At 56.7% G+C, this 21,688-nt stretch overlaps 1 protein-coding gene across 2 annotated transcripts in view; it reads left to right on the top strand.

Annotated features, from left to right (window-relative positions):
• KAZN (kazrin, periplakin interacting protein) overlaps positions 1 to 21,688 on the top strand; it is a 60,861-nt gene that overhangs the window by 9,023 nt on the left and 30,150 nt on the right. For both annotated transcript variants that reach the window (XM_023746372.1, XM_014447500.2), the window contains exon 2: positions 1,768 to 1,959. In XM_023746372.1, the coding sequence (XP_023602140.1) occupies positions 1,824 to 1,959 (136 nt within the window). In that variant the 5' untranslated portion in view covers positions 1,768 to 1,823. The remainder of the gene's footprint in view (positions 1 to 1,767; positions 1,960 to 21,688) is intronic.

Raw genomic sequence — 21,688 nt, 5'->3', positions numbered from 1 at the left:
AGGGGACGTGCTCTGCATTATGGGGGCCCAAGGCTTCTGTGGGGGGGATGGAGGGAGTTCAGGAGGCGCTGGGAAGGCAGGGAGGCCTCGCTCGCACAGGTAGCTGGACCCAGGTGGCCTCAGAGGAAGTGGTAAGGGGGACGTGGGAACCGGGGCCGGGATCCAAACCACCTTTTCCCAAGGCCTCTGGTGGTGGGGGCCACCTGTCCTCAAGGCCTCAGCTCTGCCCCCCTCAGCCTGTCCCCTCCCCCCCCAGACCTGGCTCCGCCTCCAGGCCCAGGATCCCCAAGGAGTACAGGTGCCTCATTGATACTGAGCACTTCCTGTGGGCCGAGCCCCTATAGGAAGGCTTCCTTCTGTGTCTCCTTGGAACCACTCCACCCGATGAGGGCCGGACTCATTTCACAGATGGGGTGCCTGAGGCTCGGAGGGGGAGGGACCTGCTTGTGACCACATACCTGGCCAGTGGGGGAGCCAGACCGGAGGCCCAGTAACATGAAAACTGTGTCATAGGCGGGACTGCACCCCGACCCCCTGGCAGTGGGACCGGCTGGTGAGAGACACCCCCCGAGGAGTTGCTGGGGCCTGCCTCACGGTGAGGAAGAACGGAAAGGGTGCTCCAGGTGCTGAGAGCGTTTGGCACGTTGCAGGGCGAGAGCCAGGGTGGCGGAGGCTGGGGAAGGGGACAGAGCGGTGGTTGAGTACGTGGTGTAGTCGGAGGCTAGGGTCCCGGACCTGCTACAAGGGCCGGACCTCCTTTACTCCGTGAGGTGAGCATTGTGGCCACGAGTGTGCGCTCTGTTGAGGGTTAGCGTTGCCGAGGTGTGTGCCGCCCAGCAAGGCCGCTTACCCCTGCGTGCGGCACCCCTGCAGCGCGGTGTCTCTGGCTCAGGGCAGCAGACCCGCGTGTGGGTGTCGGTCAGCCCGCAGGCCGGAGCTGGCTGAGGGCTCCTGCGGGACAAAGGGGCACCTGGTACCGTCCCCAGGCTCCAGGCCGAGGGACGCTGCGCGCTCCTTGGTCTCGTGCCGGGCGCTCGGCATGTAGGGTTGGGTTTCGTGCAGCAGACCCTCCGCCCCCGGTGTTGCCGTGGGTACCGCTCCTGAGCACCCGTTTCCCTGCACCCTCCGGTGCGAGGGCCCACGTCCTGTTTCTTCGGGGCTCCTGGTGGCGAGGTGTTTTATGAGACGTGTTGAGTGAGCCTTTTTAGGGCGGGTTCCCGGATGTCAGGCTGGGGCCTCAGGCCCTGGCGTCGGCCAGGCCTGGCTTCACATCCCAGCTCTGCTACCTGCCAACTGTCACCTCCTGGAGCTGTTTAATCTGTGGAGCCTCAACTTCCTAATCTGTGAGGTGGGGGCTAGGACGGTGCCTGCCTCGGGAGGTGTTGGTGGGATTCAGTGGATCACGCGTATTCCGCTCACCTGCGCGCGCTGCTGGCTCCCGCCCCTCTCAGGCCCCTCTTGCTCCTCCCTGGGAGGGTGGAGGCCGCCGGCCATTGCAGTGGAGCAGCTGTGGAGCCCTAGAGAGTATGTGGGGTGTGGGGGTCCCACCAGGAGCGCTCTGCAGGCTGGGGGTGGGCCCAGGACCGGATCCCGGTCCTTTGGAAAAGATAGTGGCTTTGGGGGTTTCTGTTTGCTCACATGGAGGAAAGGCCCGGAAGGCAGAGCAAACAGGGAAAGCCCAAGCACCTTGGAACCTTCCCCAGAAAGAGGGGGCGGCCTGAGCGAGCGAGCGAGCGGCCCGTCCTCTAACCTGTGCCTCTCCCCTAGGGCTGCTGCGGGAAGAGGTGTCCCGGCTGCAGGAGGAAGTCCACCTGCTCCGGCAGATGAAGGAGATGCTGACGAAGGACCTGGAGGAGTCGCAGGGCGGCAAGTCCGCCGAGGTCCTCTCGGCCACCGAGCTCAGGGTGCAGCTGGCCCAGAAGGAGCAGGAGCTGGCCAGAGCCAAAGAGGCCTTGCAGGGTGAGTGACGAGGCGGCGTGGCCCCTCCTTCCCTCGCCTGGGGCTGGGGCGCAGGCCACAGGGGCTCTGGGGAACCGGGGTCCAGCCTCTGCGGGGGGAGTGACGTGAATACGGGGTCCCAGTGCCCGAACCCCCAGCCGCGGCTGCCCTGTGCCTGTTGGGGTGGAAAGCTGCCTCTTGCAGAACTGGGCACATATGTCATCCCTTCCTCCCGTTGTGACCACCACTGTTCCCCATCCTGGCCGGTCGTGGGACGACTTCCCCCGAAGCGTGTATGGCAGGTGGGTGGGCATCTTTGCTGAACCAGGTGCTGACCCAGCAGGGGGTCTCCTCTTGGCCAGCATCCTCGGGGCCCTTCGGCACCTCCCCTCCCTGGACAGTGCGCGTGTGTCCTGGGTTCTCTGCTGGAGGCGGGCCGGTCCCCTGCACTTCACCCACCACGGTGGCCCTCCCAGGCGGGGCTCGGTCCTCCTCTCGAGTTGCCTGGAGGTCCTCTTGAGCGGGGCAGCCTCCAGCCCTGGGCAGGTGGAGGGGTTGGGAGAGATGTGGCGTCAGTGCCCAGGTGGTCTCTTGCCAGGAGGGACCTTGACCCGTAACCAGCAGCTGCTGTAGGAAACGAGGAGGCCAGTGGGCCCACGTGGTCAGCCTGCTCTCCTTGGAGCTGCCGGGGTGCCAGCAGCTGCGTGCCAGTCTCTCTAGCAGCCCCTGCACACTCTGTGGTGGGGAGGGGTCTCAAGGTTTTTGAGAAAGGGGAAGCCCTCCCCAGACAGGGCTCCAAGCTCTCCGCACGAGCACTGGGGGAGAGAGGGGCGGGGGGGGGGGGGGGAGGGGTCTGCCTCCATCTGCGTGTTCTCCCCAGGTGTCTCCCTTTCTCCTGGGGGAAAACAAGGCAATAAAACTTGCAGCCTGCTCTCCACTTACCAGTTACCAGAACCATAAATACTCTCTGAGGACTTTATTTTTGAAGCCAAAGCAGGTTAATTACTCAGATTGATTCCGGGCTGCTGTAGCAGAAACCCCAAAAGAGGGACTTAACGAATCTATTTGTCTCTCCTATAACCATCTGAGGAGCCTTTCAGGGTGGGGGGCGCCTCTGCTCCCCAACCTGGGAGAAACCCAGGGGAAGAGCCAGAACTGAGGGCCAGAGGTTCCCTCCGGCAGCACTGGTCGCGAGGCCGGGCTGCAGGGGCTGCTGGGCCATGTCATTTCCAGCTGGACGTCCCCGTCCAGGCCACACGGCTAACTGGTGGAGGGCAAGGAGGGGAGTGGATTTTGCTGGGCAGTTAGTGGGCTCTGTCATTGCGGGTCTCCCTGACCAGAGGGGAGAGGTGAGCAGCAAGCGCCCGCACACGGGCCAAGCAGGCTGTGCATCCAGCACCCACCGACCATCCCCCGGGGGAGTCTGGGAAAACGTCCTCGAGGCTGACTCCTTACCCAGATGTTTCAGCACTGAATGTGTGCGTTCTTTCAGCAAAACAAATCACTGTTAGAGGCAGGGAGGCCCCTTTCTGCTGGGGTTGAGTTCCCGTGGGGTCACTGAGACAGCGTGCTGGGTGGTCTCCTCGGGCCGTGGTGGGCAGGTGGCCTGTGTCACGGTCCAGCTGGCGCTGCATGGCCGGGAAGTCCGGTGCCAAGCACGCATGCTCTCTGTGGGCAACCATCCAGCATCCAGGCCGATAGATCTGCGGGAGCCGCCCTCCCTCCCAGCTTCCCACTTCCCTGCCCAGGACAGGCCCAGTCCCAGCGATGCCCCCAGGAGGTGCCTCAGGCCCCGGTGGTGGGAGCCGAGGACCTCGCTAAGCTTTGTTGAGAACCTGAGGAGAGTCAGGACTGTCTCGGGAAGCAGCCATCTCAACCACCTTTGCCAAGTATTTATTGCCGGGACCATAAACCTGCCCTCCCTGTCCTTGGCCAGGGATGGAATTCTCACCCATATCTGCCCTCAGGACGTGTGGGGGGTGGACAAACCTCTCAGCTGCCCCTTGGGGCCCAAAGGAGCTGACAGGGAAGTGAGCAGAGGCTCAGGTACCCACCCCCAGCCCCTGGGACAGACAGCTGCCCTCTCCAAACCCAGGACAGTCGGTGAACTAAATGACGCGATGTCTGTGAAGGTGACGGCGCCGTGCTTGCTCCCGCGGTGAGAGCTGGCTGGTAGCGCCAGGCAGGCGTTTCTCCCAGACTCTGTGCGTGGATTTCTTGCCTGCCACCAAGGTCTCATCAGCCAGGACTTGTCAGCGTTCACTAAAGGAACGCTTTATCAAGCACCTACTGTGGGCCAGCACTGTTCTCAGCGCTTGACCTACCACTCACCCCAGTCCTGCCGGGAGGTGGGAACCCCCTTTGACAGAGGGAGACACCCGAATGAGGCACTTTTCCCACTGCACCGCACACTGCGTCTTCTAATCCTGGACAAGAGAGATGGGGCAACGGGGCCTGGAGGCTCTGGGATCAGATCTGGGCTTGAATCCCAGCTCGTCCGCTTACTGGCTCTGTGACCTTGGGCAAATGCCTTAACCTCTCTGAACCAGAGTTCCCTTACTGAGGGTAACAGTAACAGTACCTGCTTTCCTTGTAATTGGGGCTAATAATAGTAGCCACTCCTGAGGGTTGTTGTGAGGATTAAATGAGATATCGAGTGGTTGGCCCAGTGCCTGGAACCATTAGTGCAAATACTTAGTGATTATTGCCTGCGAGGGGGCTTGGCAGACCTCCTGGGACCTGCTTGGAGATTTGGTCTCCCAATTCCCATCAGGGGTGGCCCAGACCTGAGAGGCCTCGTGCCCAGCTGAGCTCAGGGTGAGCCGTGTTCCTGAAAAGCAGTGCATGGGCACCTTCCGCCGCCCGAGCATCCTGCCTGGCATTCCGCACGGTCTTAAATCGGATGCTTCCTCCCTGGCCACAGCACGTGGTGCGCCAATTGCAGACAGATGTGGGCAGAAGGAGGTAGGGCATGAGAAGGGATTTAGACGCCCATAATGAGGAGAGCGAGAATAAATGCACCAGCCAAGTCAGCGGCAGCTGTTGGGCGACACTCGTTAACAGCCGGTGTCCCCGCGGCGGGAACACGCAAAGCCCCCAAAGACGCCTGGCAGGTCCCCACTGGCTGTCCCCCAGTCTTTGGTTTGGGGCTGAGGAGACCCGAATTTTCCAGCACGTAAGGCTTAGGAACTCAGACACCCGAAATGTCAGCCCAGGTTTCCAAATCAGAGCAACAAAACGAATCGAGTTTGGGGAGAATGGCATTTAGAAGGCTCCTTTGTTGCTGTGGGGATGAGTCTGGGAATGTTTGGTTTAGGATTTTGATCTCCCTGTGAGTTTTACGGGCAGAAGCAATGAGTGATGGTCTGGGAAAGAAGGGCGCGCATGTGTGTGTGTGTGTGTGTGTGTGTGTGCATACACGTATGTACATACCTGAGTGCCTGCATGACCCCAGCTCCATACATGTGGTAAGCTTGTAGTCCCTGGGACCCCTTGGGGTATCTGTTGATTTTCCCAGGCCCCCCTCAGTCACTGATTCCTCCGATAATCAAGGCGCTATAGAAATGATGATCTCTAGCCGAAACCGGTTTGGCTCAGTGGATAGAGCGTCGGCTTGCGGACTGAAGGGTCCCAGGTTCGATTCCGGTCAAGGGCATGTACCTGGGTTGCGGGCACATCCCCAGTGGGAGATGTGCAGGAGGCGGCTGATCGATGTTTCTCTCTCATCGATGTTTCTAACTCTCTATCTCTCTCCCTTCCTCTCTGTGAAAAATCAATAAAATATATTTAAAAAAAAAAAAAAGAAATGATGATCTTGAAAATTTGCTTCTTCCCTTTTTAATTATTATTATTATTTTTGTTGTTGTTAATCCTCACCAGAGGATATTTTCCATTGATTTTTAGAGAGAATAGAAGGGAGGAAGAGGGACCGAGAGAGAGAGAGAGAAAGAGAGAGAGAGAGAGAGAGAGAGAGAGAGAGAGAGGAGAGAGAGAGAGAGAGAGAAACCTTTATGTGAGAGACACATCGATTGGTTGCCTTCTGTATGCGCCCCTACCAGGGCTAGGGATCGAGCCTGTAACCGAGATACACGCCCTTGACCGGAATCGAACCTGGGACCCTTCGGTCTATGGGCTGACGCTCTGTTCACTGAGCAAACACGCTAGGGTGCATCTTCCCTTTTTTAATCACTTAATGGCATGTTGAATGTGTTGAGCATTTCCCCACAACAATAAATACTCTTGGAAAACATAATTTTTAATGACCACATAATGTCCTACCAAATGGAGGCACCATCATTTATTTAGCCACTTCCCTATCATTGGGTATTTACTAGTAAGTCATTTCCACTTTTTTCTTTTCGTGTTTGCCGTTATATAACACCAGGCTAAAGATCTGTGTTTATCAGTCTGTTTATTTTCTTAGGACAGTATTTCTCACACTTTCTGGTTTCTGGACTGTGTTCTGATCTTACACAATTGAGGACCCCAAAGAGCTTTTGTTGATAAGGTTCCGATCTATCATTATTTCCTATTTTAGAAAGAAAACTGGAAACATGTCTACACAGAACAACAATATGGTGATTGCCAGGGGACAGAGGGGGTGGGAGGTGAAGAGGGATAAATGGTGAAGCAAGGATGCTTGAGTTGGGGTGGTGAACACACAGGACAATATGTAGATGATGCATTATAGAACTGTATGCCTGAACCCTGTATAGTTTTATTAACCAATGTGTTACCCCAATAAATTTAATTTTTTTAAAAAAGCATGCTTGAATCTTCAGTAATTTATTGTAAAATAACAATAATAAGCCCATCACATGTTAACATAAATACAATTATTTGTGATGAAAAATAACTATCCCCCCAACAAATAGATTTAAGTGAGAAAGGCAGCATTGTTTTATATTTTTACAAAAATATAAAATTTTTACAAAACTTTTTGATGTCTGACTTCATGAAAGACTGCTGAGTGCTCCTGTCTGTTGCTTCAGTCGGTAACGGTGATTTGTTGCCTTGGTTGGAAATCTGGCCTCACACTTACACAGGTGGAAAGGGGAGCATGTTAATCGCCTTCTTAGATAATCGTGGGTATTTTTCTTGGACGCCACGCTAACACTCACCGAGTGGCAGTTTCTTGGAGCTTCGTGGCAGTGTAGAGTCTGAAGCCTCGTTTTTGTGATCTGTTACAGTGGTCAAAGCCATAGGCCTAATGTGCACTTTGGGTGGATTTGTGCCCACACAGGATTTTTGAGCATCTAACATTGGTCACTTGGAAAATATTGGTTCACTGGGCGATGCAGATCTTCCAAGTGCCGACATATTTCATTCCCATAAGGAGAAGTCTTTAAGCTGCAGGTGGGCAGTTCCTCTAGAGCAGCGGTTCTCAACCTGTGGGTCGCGACCCCTCTGGGTGTCGAATGCCCCTTTCACAGGGGTCGCCTAAGACCATCGGAAAACACATATATAATTACATATTGTTTTTGTGATTAATCACTATGCTTTAATTATGTTCACTTTGTAACAATGAAAATACATCCTGCATATCAGATATTTACATGACGATTCATAACAGTAGCAAAATTACAGTTATGAAGTAGCAACGAAAATAATATTATTGTTGGGGGTCACCACAACATGAGGAACTGTATTAAAGGGTGGCGGCATTAGGAAGGTTGAGAACCGCTGCTCTAGAAGCTGCAAAAGGCAGGAGAACAGATTCTCCCAGGAGCCTCCAGGAGAACATAGCCCTGCCCACACCTCGAACTCAGCCCAGTGAGACCCATTTCGGACTCCGACCTCCAGAGCCCTCAGATAATACATTTGTATTGTTTTCAGCTCCTAAACCTGTGGAAACTGTTACAGCAGGAGGAGGGAACTCGTAAGGGCCCCTCTTCCCTGTCCCTCACAGCCCTAGAGGCCGGCCGGCCTCCCTCAGGACTCAGCACACAGGGAGGGACGACTGTTTCCCATCAGGCTTGTCACTGGCCGGGCTCCTGCAGGGCACGGCCACCAGCACAGAGCCGGCCTTGTTATCTGAGCAAAGCAGATGATCCTTTCGTGTGGGAGAGAGGAGGCGATGCCCAAGTTTCTCTCTTTAGCAGAAGGAATCGGGCCCGGGGGAGCCTTTTCCCTGCCGCGGAATGAGTCACCTGCCCCAGACTGAGCTCTGGGAGGAACGGAGCCTCATTATTTAATTTGCTCATTCAACAAATGTTCCCTGAAAACTGACCCACGCGGGAGCCCACGCCTGGGGCTCAGATCATTCAGAGGCAGATCGGACCCAGGCCCTGCCCAGACCCCGTGACACGCCTGGAACCCACAACACATTCAGTGCAAACTGGCTGAATACTATTTTGTCTTTATGGCCAGCCAGGCCTGTGGATAAGAACCTGCCACAGATACTCCTGCTCCAAGGAGTTCGAGGGTGCAGAGCGTGTCTCGGGCTCTGGGCAGGAGGGGACAGCAGTGTCCTTCACGTTCCCAGCAGGTGTGGCCTGCAGACGGCGCCCAAGTGGGCCCGAGCGGAAGGTGGCTCGGCCACCTGCTTTCTCACACACACACCCTGTCTCCACAGCGCCCGCTGCATGGGTTTGAAAAGCAGCTTCGTGTTTCCTGTGTCCCTTCCCACATTCTCACTCCATTCTCTGTCGGATTTCTTCCCCTTGGACTGAATTTATATGCTCTTCTCCAATAAGTCATACACTCAAAACTACCTTAGGCCTGCAGGAAGGCCCTGGCGGCGGCTGCAGGGGCCTCCCACCCCCCGAGCCAGCCCCTCTGACCCACAGCCGTGATGTGGAAGAATCGTAGCTGGTAAATCCTAGATTTCAGTGGAAGCTTCCAGAGAGTTTTAACTCTATGGGCAGAATATCGTCCTAATATACTATTGACTTAAATAGTTAACAGATCCCCCTTGAAAGCTTTTTAGACTCTACATTTGATCCAGTTGGAAATAATTGAGAGTCAGATGGAGGAAGCGTCCAGAATCTCGGCCGTTCTGTTGCATCTGCCCTGGGCACGTGTCTCCAGCAGGTGAGCCGCTTCACGTGGCCACTGGAGCCCCAAAAAGGGCACATGCTTTAGTGCAAATGTACTTTTTAAAAAATAATAATAATAATACATGTTTTCTTTGGGGGTAGTTTGAGATTTACAGAAAAGTGGCAAGATCTCATCTGTCTAGTGTCCCCCGTTGTCAGCCCCAGCATCCTTTGCTGATGTTTCATTGGCCAGAGCAAGTCACATGCCCATGCCCAGCGGAGACTCCGCACAACTGTGGATACACAGGGAGTCGGGGTTTCTAAGCAGCCGGTAATAGGGATCCACCCCAACGAGCATTTTATATAGACTCTGCCCTCGGGCCTGGGGTTCTGGTGACTGACAACCATTGCACCCCATGCTCCCTGTTGACGCCTTTGCTTTTTATAGGTTGTAAACCTGCGTGACTGGTGTCCTCTCTGCTCCTCCTCACCTGGGAATGTTCACACTCGTCCTTGACTCCATGTGTTGGAAAGGCAGCTGGTTCAGTCCCCTCACCCTTCCCGCCTTCCAGGGCCAGAATCCCTTCCCCCCGCCTCCCACACAGGTGCCCTCCCGGCGTTCCCTTCATCGCTTTGGGTCTAATTCTCACTCTGTATTAACGTTCTAGTTATAGTCATCTTCCATGTATCCCGAGAAAAACCGAAAGCCTGGTCTGGTTGACTATACACCAGCCGTGGGCAAACTACGGCCCGCGGGCCGGATCCGGCCCGTTTGAAATGAATAAAACTAAAAAAAAAAAGACCATACCCTTTTATGTAATGATATTTACTTTGAATTTATATTAGTTCACACAAACACTCCATCCATGCTTTTGTTCCGGCCCTCTGGTCCAGTTTAAGAACCCATTGTGGCCCTCGAGTCAAAAAGTTTGCCCACCCCTGCTATACACCGATGCCCACCAGGACTCACCCCATACATGTGATACGTATTTTGGAAGCATGTAAAGAGCCCACCCTCTCTTTTTATCTGGGAAACCGTCTACACACAGGGACTCGCTTGTGAGCAGTAATCTCTCAGCTGACGTTTATTTAGCGCGTGGACCTCGCTGGGCACGCCCCCATTGCCCGGCCTGCGTGAGCCCATTGACCCTCCCAGCAACCCCTGTTAGATGGCTAGTGTTGATTAGCCTGTTTCCCCATCTACAAAATGGGGGTGAGAGAGGTTAGGATTTTTCTAAGGTCTCCTGGCCAGTAGGTTTTGAAGCCAAGACTGGTTTTCAAGCCTCTGTTCTTGGCATATAAGAACAGCCTGGCATGGGACAAGCAGGGACTGACTCAGGAGAAAGAGATCCCAGTTAGTAGCGCCAGCCCTCATGGGCACCCTGGGCCTCCTGCTCCGAGCACTGTGGAGGGAGCGCCTGGCGCCGGGGCGGGAGCCTGGGAGCTCGTCCTTGGTCATCAGAACAAAAGGCAGACGGTTGCTTTTGCTTGCTGAAGGCGGCAGGGAGCCTTTGTAGTCCAGAAACGAGCCGGGCAGGCTTGCTCCAGACACGCAAAGCTCTCCTTCTCCATCCCAGGTGCCAGAGTTTGTTCGTGCCAGGGTGGGTGCACACCGGGGGGCTGCATACCCCTTCACCCTTTGGGGATGCCCAGCTTACCACCTTCAGAATGAGACCCCGGCTTGTCCCCACGGCCAGAGCCTTGGTCCAGGGCCGAAAGTGGGCACAGGAGATCAAAAGCGTTACTGAAAATGCACATTAAAGCTACCCTGAGCTATCACTGCTCACCTCTCCGAGTGCAAAATTCCGAAACCACATGATCATGCTCTCGTAGTATTCCCATGGGGAGTAGCTTTCACGCACGGGGCGGAAAGGCAGGATGAGATCCTAATTAGTAAAGGGATCCCTGAGCCCAGCGGAGGGAAATTGAGGAATCGCTGCACAGTCACAGGTGCACTTACCCTTGGACTCCCCAGTCACGCCTCCAGGGTTACATCAGATAAAACCTCACAAATGTGAAACTCTACGCATGGCAGAACGTATTCAAAGGCCTAAAAGAAAGGAAGGACAGGAGCCAGATCTCAGCGTTTGCATAAGAGATGTGTGGACAGTGCTCTTGGAGTAATAATTCCGGAATCATCGTGTTACTAGGGGGTAGAGCAAATGAGTGAACATACGCTGTTAGGTGCCAGCTTCTCTCGTGGGCCAGTGTGTTGCTTAAAACAGCACAAATGTTTTCTTTCATGGTTCTGGACGTCAGAGTTCGGAATACATTTCCGGGCCAAACATCCAGGTGCGGGGCAGTGGAGAGTAACCGAGTGTGACTGGGACATCTCGTTCTAGAGGCAAGGATGCAGACCGAGGGGTCAGAAAGGCCCGGCCGACCAGGACAGTTCGAACATCCAACACTGAAAGCAACAGATTATTCAAAGGGGGAAGGAAGGGGAGAGGTGGACGCTAGTTAACAAATGCAGGATTAGTTAGAAAATCACCAGGAGTGGACATGATGTCACCGTGGGTCCCCTGTAGGAGGCAGTGGGGACACAGCATCACCTATGGGGTAATTGGGTGGGAGGCAGGGCAGCCTCGGCGTCATTAAAACCCACCAGAGACTAAAGGAACCTCCTGGATGGCGGCCCCGTCGGGAGCCAGGGCAGTTCTTTGCGTTGTGTGACCTTGGGATCCCGGACGGGGGGAGGGGCGGCATTAAAGCCACAGGTGCAGTTACGGGGACAGCTGGGGACTGTACGTTCGTTGCTATCATTACGTCAGTGGCCACGCCTCTCGAAGCCCACGAGGAGCAGGCTGTGGAGAGGGTGAGCTCCCGGCACGGGCGGCGAGCCGTCTGAGCGCTAGTCCTCGGGCTCTGGCCCCGCGTTGGCAGAACGCAGGTGTGGGCAGGTTTGCGGCGCCAGTGCACACCCTGGTGCCGGCCAAGTGCCAGGAACAGGTGTGAGGCCTCCTCCGCAGATAGGAGACATGGGTACGATGATGTCACTTCTCTCTGTGAATGTTTTCATGGCAAAGCAGCAAGCCCCGGAAGTGCTGACCTGCAGCTTTTCTTGGTCGGCCGGTTCGGTGCCGGTCTGAGCAGGTGGCGCCTCCTCCTGTGGCAGGGGCGGGGCTCCCACAGGGCGCCCAGACCCTCCTGGAATGGGGCTCACAGGACCTGAGGGACAGGGGGCCTGTGGGCATCTTATTGTAATGTCACTTCAGGAAAGTGGAGCTCAGCTTAGACTCAAAGTAGAGGGTCGGCCATGTGCTGGGGGTGGGGCTCTGATGGGGCCCTGGCTGGCCACCGTCCCAGAGGCTGGCACGGGGGGTGGGGGGGGGCATTGGCCCCAAAGGGCTTTGCCTGCACTCACCCAGCTAAGTAGTCAAGTGCACCGCGGCAGGCACTCTGCCAGGTGTCAGAAACACAAACAGTCATTCATTCCAGAAATATGGACTGGCCCCTGGGCGCGTGCCTTCCCCGGGCGAGGTGCTGAAGGAATTGCCTCCTCCCAGCCCAGCAGTTTAGAGGGAAAGCAAGTCATAAATTAGCGCACAGACAGGAGAAAGATAAGATACAGCACATGCCATAAAGCATTAAAATGGGGCGAGGTGGGAGACGGAGGGGGAGCGCCTTTGCATGCAGTGGCCAGAGTGGGCCTCTCTGGAGCAGGGTCCTTGCACCCAAGGCTGATGGGAAGGGGGCAGCGTGAGTCCGGCTTTCCAGGCCGGGGACAGGGAGCCGCTGTGGCTCTGGAGGGTGGCGGACGAGGAGGGAGATGTGGATGCGAGGACGGTCAGTTTCATGTGGGGCTTTGCTCACCCAGTGAGGAGTTGGGGTTTTATTATACACAAGGCAGGATGCACTGGTTTCAAGGAGGGAAGTGACTGGATCTGAGTTGCATTTGGAAACAGCCCTTCTGGCTCCTGCAGCATGTGCATTGCCTGCGTGAGACCATTGACCCTCCCAGCAACCCCTGTTAGATGGCTAGTGTTGATTAGCCTGGGGGGGGGGGGGGGAAGCAGCAGGACAGGTTGGAGAGTCCACAGACTTGCTGGCAGATTAGATGTGGGAGAGAGAAGACGATGGCCTGGGTGGGGGGAAGCTATGGCAGCCTCCAGCAGGACAGGTTGGAGAGTCCACAGATTTGCTGGCAGATTAGATGTGGGAGAGAGAAGACGACAGCTTGCAGGAATGGGGTTTGGGCACCTGATGCTGGGCCACTCCCCTCCAGCCTGAGGGCACTAGGGAGCCATTGCAGGCTTTAGGCAGGGAGTGATGGAATCCCACTGGGGTTTAGGAAGCTGGCCGGGGGCTGTATAGAGCGGAAACAGCTAATCCAGCCAGGAGCAGGGAGGCCTGGGCCAGGGAGGAGGGGGAAGGAGGGAGGAGGATAGGTGATTCTCCCTTTAGGAGAAACAGGAGCTGAAGGCAGGGCCTGTCTCCCCGCTCACATTTGGCCTCAGGCCCCTGCCCAGGGATCCTGCCCCATCACCCCCATCTCCTCCTCCTCCTCCTGGCTTCCTCCATGCCCTGTGAGTGGGGGAAGAGTGCTCCCCTTCCTTTTGGGGACCACATTCCCAGGCAGAGTTCCCAGGGTGCTGGGTCCCCTCCGCAGCAGCTGGGCCCAGCCCTGCTGGAGGGAAGTGCAATTAAAGAGGCGGCTGCACTTAGAGTCATGACTCGCTGCACTCGGAATTGCTGTCCTGGGCGCTGGCTTTCCTGCTGCCGGAAAACCCAGTAACTCGGGGCTACGTGCGGTGGGACGTGGGGCTGCGTGGATCCTGTCATGGGTACCCCTGTTCCGATCGGTACCTGTTTGGAAACATAGTTCACAAGGGCCACCTTGGCCTTGAAGCGGGGGTTGGGAGGGGGGGGGGACAGTTCTCCCTGGGCAGCAGGAGGAGCTGAATTTCCCGGAAAGCGGAAGCATGGGCCTCGCACACTTGACCATAGAAAGTGGCCGCCAGGAAGGACAGCTGCCTGAGCAGAAGGGAGGGGCTGGGAGAGAGGGTGGTGTGTCTCCAAGTGAGCCCTGAGCTCCATGCAGGGGTGCATTCCTGCCATGGGGTGTGACCCTCCCTGTCGGTCCTGTTTGACAGCCCATGTGACTTTTCCAGGGGTTCCCTGCGGAGTCTGGCTGACACCACGCTCCCATTCCAATCCCATTAGCCCAGGAGCGCAGGGACGGTCTCCCTGGTCTGGGCCTCTGTCCCCGCCTGAGAGTGAGGCAGGAGCCAGCGCTCACAGCTGCACGGGGAGCCCGGCAGGGCCCTGCCGAAGGGGCGGGGAGGGGTCTTCTCCCCGGTTCTGACCCTGCCCCGCTCCTCCTGTCCTGCCTTCAACATTTTGTGCCTGATGCTCTCTTTCCGGAAGCCCTCTCCTGCCCAGCCCACACGCCTGTGGGCATCTCGGGCCAATCACCTGTTTTATTTGCCTTCCTTCATTCCTAGCTCTAAAACTGGTGACTCACAGGTATGTTTCCTGGAGCCTGCATGCTGTGTGTTTAATTTTTGCTATGTTGCCATCATTAAAAGTCAGAAACTATTCACAGTGTGGATTTTTACCTTCTTTTAGAAAACAAGCAGGTCTGCCCAGCTTGCGTGGCTCAGTGGTTGAGCGTTGACCTATGAACCAGGAGGCCACGGCTCGATTCCTAGTCAGGGCACATGCCCAGGTTGCAGACCTGATCCCCAGTGTGGGGTGTGCAGGAGGCAGCTGATCAATGATTTCTCTGTCATCATTGATGTGTCTGTCTCTCTCTCCCTCTCCCTGCCTCTGAAATCAATAAAAATATATTTAAAAACCAACAACAGAAAACAAGCAGGTCTGGCCACCCTGGACCGCCTGCCTCCTGCAGCCCCGCCCACCCCGCCCAGCCCTCGGCCAGGCTCCTGCAGGTGCTCACACCTCCTGCAGCCGGGCTGGGGCCCCGCAGCAGTTTCCAGTCTCTTTCTGACAGCAGAACGGCTCGGCCTCTGGGTTTGCTCCTCGGTGCCCTGCCGTGTCCAGCGCCTTTGATATGGGGCCACTGGGTGGCCTTTCCTTTGAACCCTCCCCCCCCTCCTCCCTTCCATCCCTCTCTCTCCCATGCACCTCCCTGCGCCCAGACCAGCAAGTGCAGTGACGTGCCCCTTCCCTGTCTGCCTGGGTCCCTCCCCGGTGGCTGGATTTGAACACACTGGGTGTGTGGCCGAGTCAGGGCCTGGCCCATGTCGGGGTGCCCCATGAATGGAGAGCGCGTGAACGAAACGTTGAGAAAGCTCCCCGGTCCCCTCCTGGCTTCCCCTCTGAGGTTCAGGGAGAGATGGGCACACCCCGACCAGGCCACCTTGGGGTGGGGAGAAGTAGCCAGCGCCCCCCCCCCCCCCCAGGGGCCTGTGGATCAGCCAGGTCTGGGGGCTCCCTCTGAGCCAGCTTGCGGCCCAGGCAGCTTTGCCTCCCGCTGGCTTCTCCCAGCCCCTGGAGGAAGGGCTGATCTTGCCCAAGAGATGCCACTTGCAGGAAGAAGGCACTCATCGTGGGAAGCTTTGGGCTCTGGGACCCTTGCCCCCCGTGGCACCCCAAGGCCTTGCATGTGGGGTGCTGGGAGAGAGGTGCATGGGCGCCCACCTCTCTGGCAGCCACATGCCCTTTCTGTTCCTCAGATACCCAAGGCTCTTCATTAGGGGAGGGAGCTTTGCTGATCTCTAACCCGGAATGTTCCCTCTCGGCATTTTGCGCTGTGCCCCACCCCCACGGCCCCTGCAGTTCGTCTCCATGGCAGCCTTACACGCGTCCTTCTCTTTCTAGCACATTTCACAGGTTTTGTTTTCTGTATTTGGACTCCTAGTTGTTTGCTGCCAGCTGCGGGAGGGCAGAGAGTCACACCTGGCTGGTTCCTGCTCCGTCCCTGCCAGCCAGCACACGGTGGCAAAGCCGTGGCTTCCCGGGAGCCGTGCTGGCAGAATGAATGGGTGACTAGACAGATGCCCACCTGGATGCCCCTGAGGATGTGAGACCAGGGACCTGGGCCGGGAGTTGGCAGCAGGGCCTGCAGCCTCATGGGCTGACCAGGACCCTGGGCACCCGGGGTCCACTGGGGCCTCGCAGAACAAAGGCAGCAGGCGGGCCTCTCAAGTCCCAGCTCAGCCACTTGGTTGCTGTGTGTCTTTGGGCAAGTTACTTAACCTCTCTCAGCTCCAGCCTCCTCATCCATGAAATGGGGGTAGTGCCTTCCACCTCGTGGGGCTCAGTAATGAGCTCGTGTGTGTGAGGCCTTTGGGAGATGGCTGTCCACAAGTGAACCTGATTCTAGGTGTGTGGTTGGGAATGAGGCGGACAGGAAGTAGCAGTGTGGGTCTGTGCTCAGGTGGGGCTGGGATGCCCTCTGACACGTGTACCCTGGCCCCCTCTGCTCCCCCAGAGGCTGCTCTGCCAGCCTGGGGCAGAGCAGGAGGGGGCGCTGCCCAGCCGCTTGTTGACCGATTCACTGATGGGTTTGTGGTTTTGCAGCCAGAAGGTGCTCCGAAGGCTGGCCTGCGAGGGCTTGCGGATTATCTGTGGTGTGGGGGGCCTGGGCCCCCTCCTCCCTCCCTCTGCATCAGCTCAAAGTTAAGTAAGGATGTGCTGACTTCTGGGAAATAGCCAGGAGAGCACCCCCCCCACCCCCACCCCGAGGACAGGGCAGTAGTGGGCAGAGACTTTGGGAGGTCAGCGTGGCGGGAAGTCCGACCTCGGGGTTTGGCACTGTTCCAGCCCAAACTCTCCACCTGAATTAGCGCATTAAATCCTCACAACATAGAAGCAGGTGCTTTTATTGGCTCCACTTTACAGATGGGGAAACTGAGGCACAGAGAGGTGAACATCCCCAGCTTGGTAGATTCAGACCCAGGCTATTGGGCTCAAGGACTTGCACTTGCTTTTTTTTTTTTTTTTTTTGCTTTTTTTTCTTTTTTATATATCTTTATTGACTTCAGAGGAAGAGAGAGGAAGAGAGAACATCAATGATGAGAGAGAATCATTGACCAGCTGCCTCCTGCACGCCCTCCCCACCGAGGATCAAAGCCCGCATCCCTGGGCATGTGCCCTGACCAGAAATTGAACCATGACCTCCAGGTTCATTGGTTGACACTCAGCCACTGAGCCATGCTGGCTGGGCCAGGTACTTGCACTTTCAACCACCGTGCTATCCTGCTGGAGCAGCAGATGGCAAATGTTTATCAAGTTTGTGTGTTAAACCTGGTGGTAGTTGCCCTGGCCAGGTGGCTCAGTTGGTTGGAACATTTGTCCACCCACCAAAAGGTTGTGGGTTTGATTCCCAGTCAGAGCACATACCTAAGTTGTGGGTTTTATCCCCGGTTGGGGTTTGTATGGGAGGCAACCAATCAATCTCTCTCTCTCAGGCAACCAATCAATCTCTCTCTCTCTATTAAAAAAAAAAATCAATAAAAACACCTGGCAGTAGTTTGGGGAAAAGGGAAGGGACACTGGTCTTAGAGCAGGGGTCCTCAAACTTTTTAAACAGGGGGCCAGTTCACTGTCCCTCAGACCGTTGGAGGGCCGGACTATAGTTTAAAAAAAAACTATGAACAAATTCCTACGCACACTGCACATATCTTATTTTGAAGTAAAAAAACAAAACGGGAACAAATACAATATTTGTATTTGCATGTGGCCCGCAGGCCGTAGTTTGAGGACCCCTGTCTTAGAGTCAGGTGAGCGTGGTTGGAATCCCAGGTCTTACTGCTGTGTGACTTTGGACAAGTCACTTCCCCTCCCTGAGCTTCCACTGGACCAAGGGGACCGATAGGACAGGGACATGAGAACGCCTCCTGTGCACGGCTGCTGGGAGACAGAAGGAGAGTAGCACGTGAAGCCCCCGCCACCCGGGACGCCCCACAAGTGTTTGTTTACTCTCTTTCTGCACAGTTTCCTCCCCCCTGTGCCTTCTGCCCCAGGCACTGGCCCCCGTCCAGAGCCTGACCTTGGCCGTGAGTTCCGCGAGGACTTCGGAAATGGCTCTGGCTGCTCCGGCGGAGGGAGCTGCCCCGATCCGCTCGCAGATCAGTGTCCGGGCGCCCCTTGCCAGGCCTTTCATGTTGTTGCTTTATTTCACAAGGGCCCGGTGTTTGTTTAGCAACGGGCTGGTATTTTTAGAACTTAAAAGCCATTCTGCTCTTCGAGGAACGAGCCTGTGGCTGTGGCCTCACCTGGAGCCAGGCCTGGACTGGCGGCGTGTGGGCACTGAGCCCGGGGTCTCCCCGCCCCACGCCGTGCTCCCCCCGGGCCTTTCCGATGGACTCAGGACGCCCTCCATCTGCCTTGTCCAGCTCGACTCCTTCTTGCCTGCCCTAGGCCCTGGCGTTGTGCGTGGCTGTGAATAATGACCCCCAAAGACACCCATAGTCCAGTCCCTGGACCCTGCGAATAGGTCACCGGTCTGGCAGAGGGACTTTGCAGATGTGACTGTTAAGCAGGTGATCCTGGGTGACCTGGGTGGGCCCTTGTAAGAGGGAGGCGGGAGGGTCAGAGAGGGAAGATGTGATGCCGGAAGCACAAGTTCAGAGTCAGAGACAGGTGTGCAAGCCCTACCCTGCTGGGTTTGAAGGTGGAGGAAGGGGCCACAGGCCGAGGAATGCAGGCAGCCCCCAAGGCTGCAAAAGGCAGGGACAGGGACTCCCCCCGGGAGCCCCCAGAGGGAGCACAGCCCTGCGACACGTGGATTTGGGCCCAGAAACCTACCTCGGACTCCGACCTCCAAACTAGAAGAGAGTAAATGTGCGTTGTTTTCAGCCACAAAGTCCTTTGTTACAGCACCCACAGGACCCTTATGCGCAGCCCAGAGCCCTCCTATCTGCTTGGAGCGCCTCCCTTCAAGCCAGGGCTATGGGGTGTCGTGCGGGAGCCGGTACCACCCATGTTCACACCCCCGCTCGGCCACCTCACCCTTCCGAGCCCCCAGCAATGCATCTGCGCAGGACATACTCTTCCTGGGACTGTGGGGGGAAATTTTTGAGACTGTAAGCACCTGCCCCAGCCCCTGGCATGTAGAAGAAGCACAAAAATATTATTCAGTCCTGAACGTCGTTTTTCTTCTCTGCCGAGGGGTGGGGAGTTAGCACAGTGGTTGGTGTTTCGATTGAGTTTACAGAAACCTGGGTTCAAATTCCAGCTTCACAAACTCAGGGACGTTGTTGGTGGAGTTCAGCGAAGTGGCAGGTGCCTCTGGGCCCCAGTTTCCTCATCTGTTAGAGGGGAGAACAGCGCCCCAGGACTGCGAGCGCAGAGCCTGGCCACGGTGCCGCTGATGAAACCACCACGCTGCAGCAGCTGGAGGGCTGCCCGCCTCCAGGGTCCACCTCTGGCAGAAGCAGCGTTCTCCCACCACGGTGGTCACCGCTGGGGAGGACCATGGGGATGGCTCTTCGTCCCGCAGCAGCCGGGGGCGATTCAGAGCAGGAAGTGGTTTCCTCCGCGGTGTCCCGTCTGGTGCTGCAGAGCTGAAATCCTAGCCGCCTGCGTTGGTGGGGCTGCTCCCCCTCTCGGAGGCCCCTGGACCTCAGAGCTGACACATCTGGGGCAGGAGGCCTCCGGGGAGGCATGGGAGGGGAGGGAATGGGCCCCAGATGTTCCCTGTCCCCGCCAAGCCTCGCCTGCCCTGTTGGTGAGGACGCAGGCTGCCAGGGGAGCCGTGGGTTCGGCTGAGTCTGCAGAGAGAAATCTGTGCGAGTGACCAGCTCAGACGGTCGCCTGGTCGGTTTGGGCAGGAACCGGCAGGTCTGCAGCCACAGAGGCGAGGCGAGGACACCTGGTTGCATCGGGCTCTGAGCTCATCGTGTCCTGGAGAGAGGGCGCATCGGGGTTAGTTAGGAGCGCAGGCGTGGGACCGGGCTGCCCGGGGAGCAGCCTGCCTGGGCCGGTTATCTCGTGACCTTGGATGAGTCACTTAACTTCCTAGTTTTAAAAAGTGCTGACACATGAAGCACTTTCCGAGGGCCAGGCCCTGTGCTGGGTCCTCTGGGTGGGTATTAAAACCCTTTGACTTCCACCCGTAAAACCTGTGAGGTGGGTGCTGCCGTTACCCTCGGGCGAGGGAGGGGCACAGAGCCGGAAAGGAAGGTGCCCAGGCCACCTGGGGAGAAGGGGCAGGCCTGGGACTTGGACCGGGGTCCCCTGGCACTTGCGAGCTCCATGCATAACCGCCTCCCCCGGAGGATGCGTGTGAAATGGCGGGCTCCATGCCTGGATCTCCGCAGACACTCGGCGCCTGCTATCCGTTTCGGGGTCTGGTACCCAGATCGACCGACGTGCTGAGCAACTGGTGCTTGGGACCTGGGTCCACGTCCATTCAGCTGGGGGGCCTCGAGCACGGTCACGGTTAGGGTTGTGCTGGTGATGTCAGTCCAGATGCAGCTCATTACGCGCTTTAAAAGTTGTGTGCGTTGTGCGTTCTCTGTCAGTTATACCTCCATAAAGCTGTCTCTACAAAATGCGGAAAAGCCATTCTGCCCCGTGGGTGTGGCCCGCTGAGGACCCCCTAAGGGACAGCGCTCTTTCCGGGTTGTGCTTAAGGCAGGCAGTGTACTCCACACTCAAGTTCTAGCGTAAAAGGGGGCTGTGGACATCGAGGTGGGGTAGAGGTCCTTTGCTGTGGTTGTCATAGCGTGGCCTTTCCCGGGCCCTCGGCTCAGGGTCGGCACACACTCCCCCTCAGTCGTCGGATAACGTTCCCCCAGGTGTGTTTTACGTAAAACCTACCTGCCCGCTGCGCCAGCCCATTGCATAGAGGTGGATTTTCACCCGCTGCGTCCAAGTGCCAAACTCAGTGCCCCCACCTGGTGCGCCCAGGAACCACCTCTTCCATGTCCCAGGTGCTGGCTTCTGCCCTGGCTGGCGGCGTCGACCCTGCCGGGGAAGAAGAAAGCGAGGCCACCTTCCCACTCCCCTCCTTCCTGCTCCTTTAGGGGGCATTGCCTCTGAGGCTCCTGTGTTCTGGGCTCCGAGGAGGGTGCAGGGCGTCCAGACGTGGCCCCTGTGAGCCGTGTGGTCCTGAGCTAACCCCTCGGCCGAGCTGAGCCTCAGTTTCCCCATGTGCACTGTCAGGGTGATCTCCCAAGGCTGTCATAAGTGTCACAGGAAGGTCCCGTATTTCACCAATTCTAACATGCACACCTTTTGCACCTTAGCAGGTCTGAAGCCAGGGTGTACCCTCCCCCAGGCGATGCATCCGACTTTAATCGGCAGTGTTTGGCCCTCCTCAGTGGCCCCTGAAACATCCGTGCATCCTGTACCCGCCAGCTTCCTAGCTCTGAGGGCATGCGGGGGGGGGGGGGGGGGGTAAAAAATGCGGAGATATAGATACAGGACAAAACTATCAAGGGAGGATATTGAGTTCAGACCCACACTTTTGAGGTCTCTCAAGAGGCTTTTAGAGTCTGTCGATAAACTTGATGAGTTGTACAGGAAATCTAATGAGACCCTCGATGGCTGTGATAAAGGACCATCTAGAAAGTAAGCATACACTGACTGAAATAAAGAGTATTATACAGACTCCCAACAGCAAACCAGAGCAGCGCAAGAATCAAGTCAAAGATTTGAAATGCGAAGAAGCGAGAAACACCCCACCGGAAAAGCAAAATGAAAAAAGAACCCAAAAATACGAAGATAGTGTAAGGAGCCTCTTGTGACAGCTTCAACGTGCCCACCATCAGAAGTAGTAGGGGTACCAGCAGGATGAGAGACAGCAAGATATTGCAAACCCTATTTGAAGAAATAAGGACAGAAAACTTCCCCCACCTGGT

Source organism: Myotis lucifugus, unplaced genomic scaffold, assembly GCF_000147115.1.
Source record: "Myotis lucifugus unplaced genomic scaffold, Myoluc2.0 scaffold_666, whole genome shotgun sequence".
In the NCBI taxonomy this organism is placed as follows: Eukaryota; Metazoa; Chordata; class Mammalia; order Chiroptera; family Vespertilionidae; genus Myotis; species Myotis lucifugus.
The sequence above is the reverse complement of the archived record's forward strand: the minus strand, read 5'-3'. Positions and strand labels throughout refer to the sequence as shown.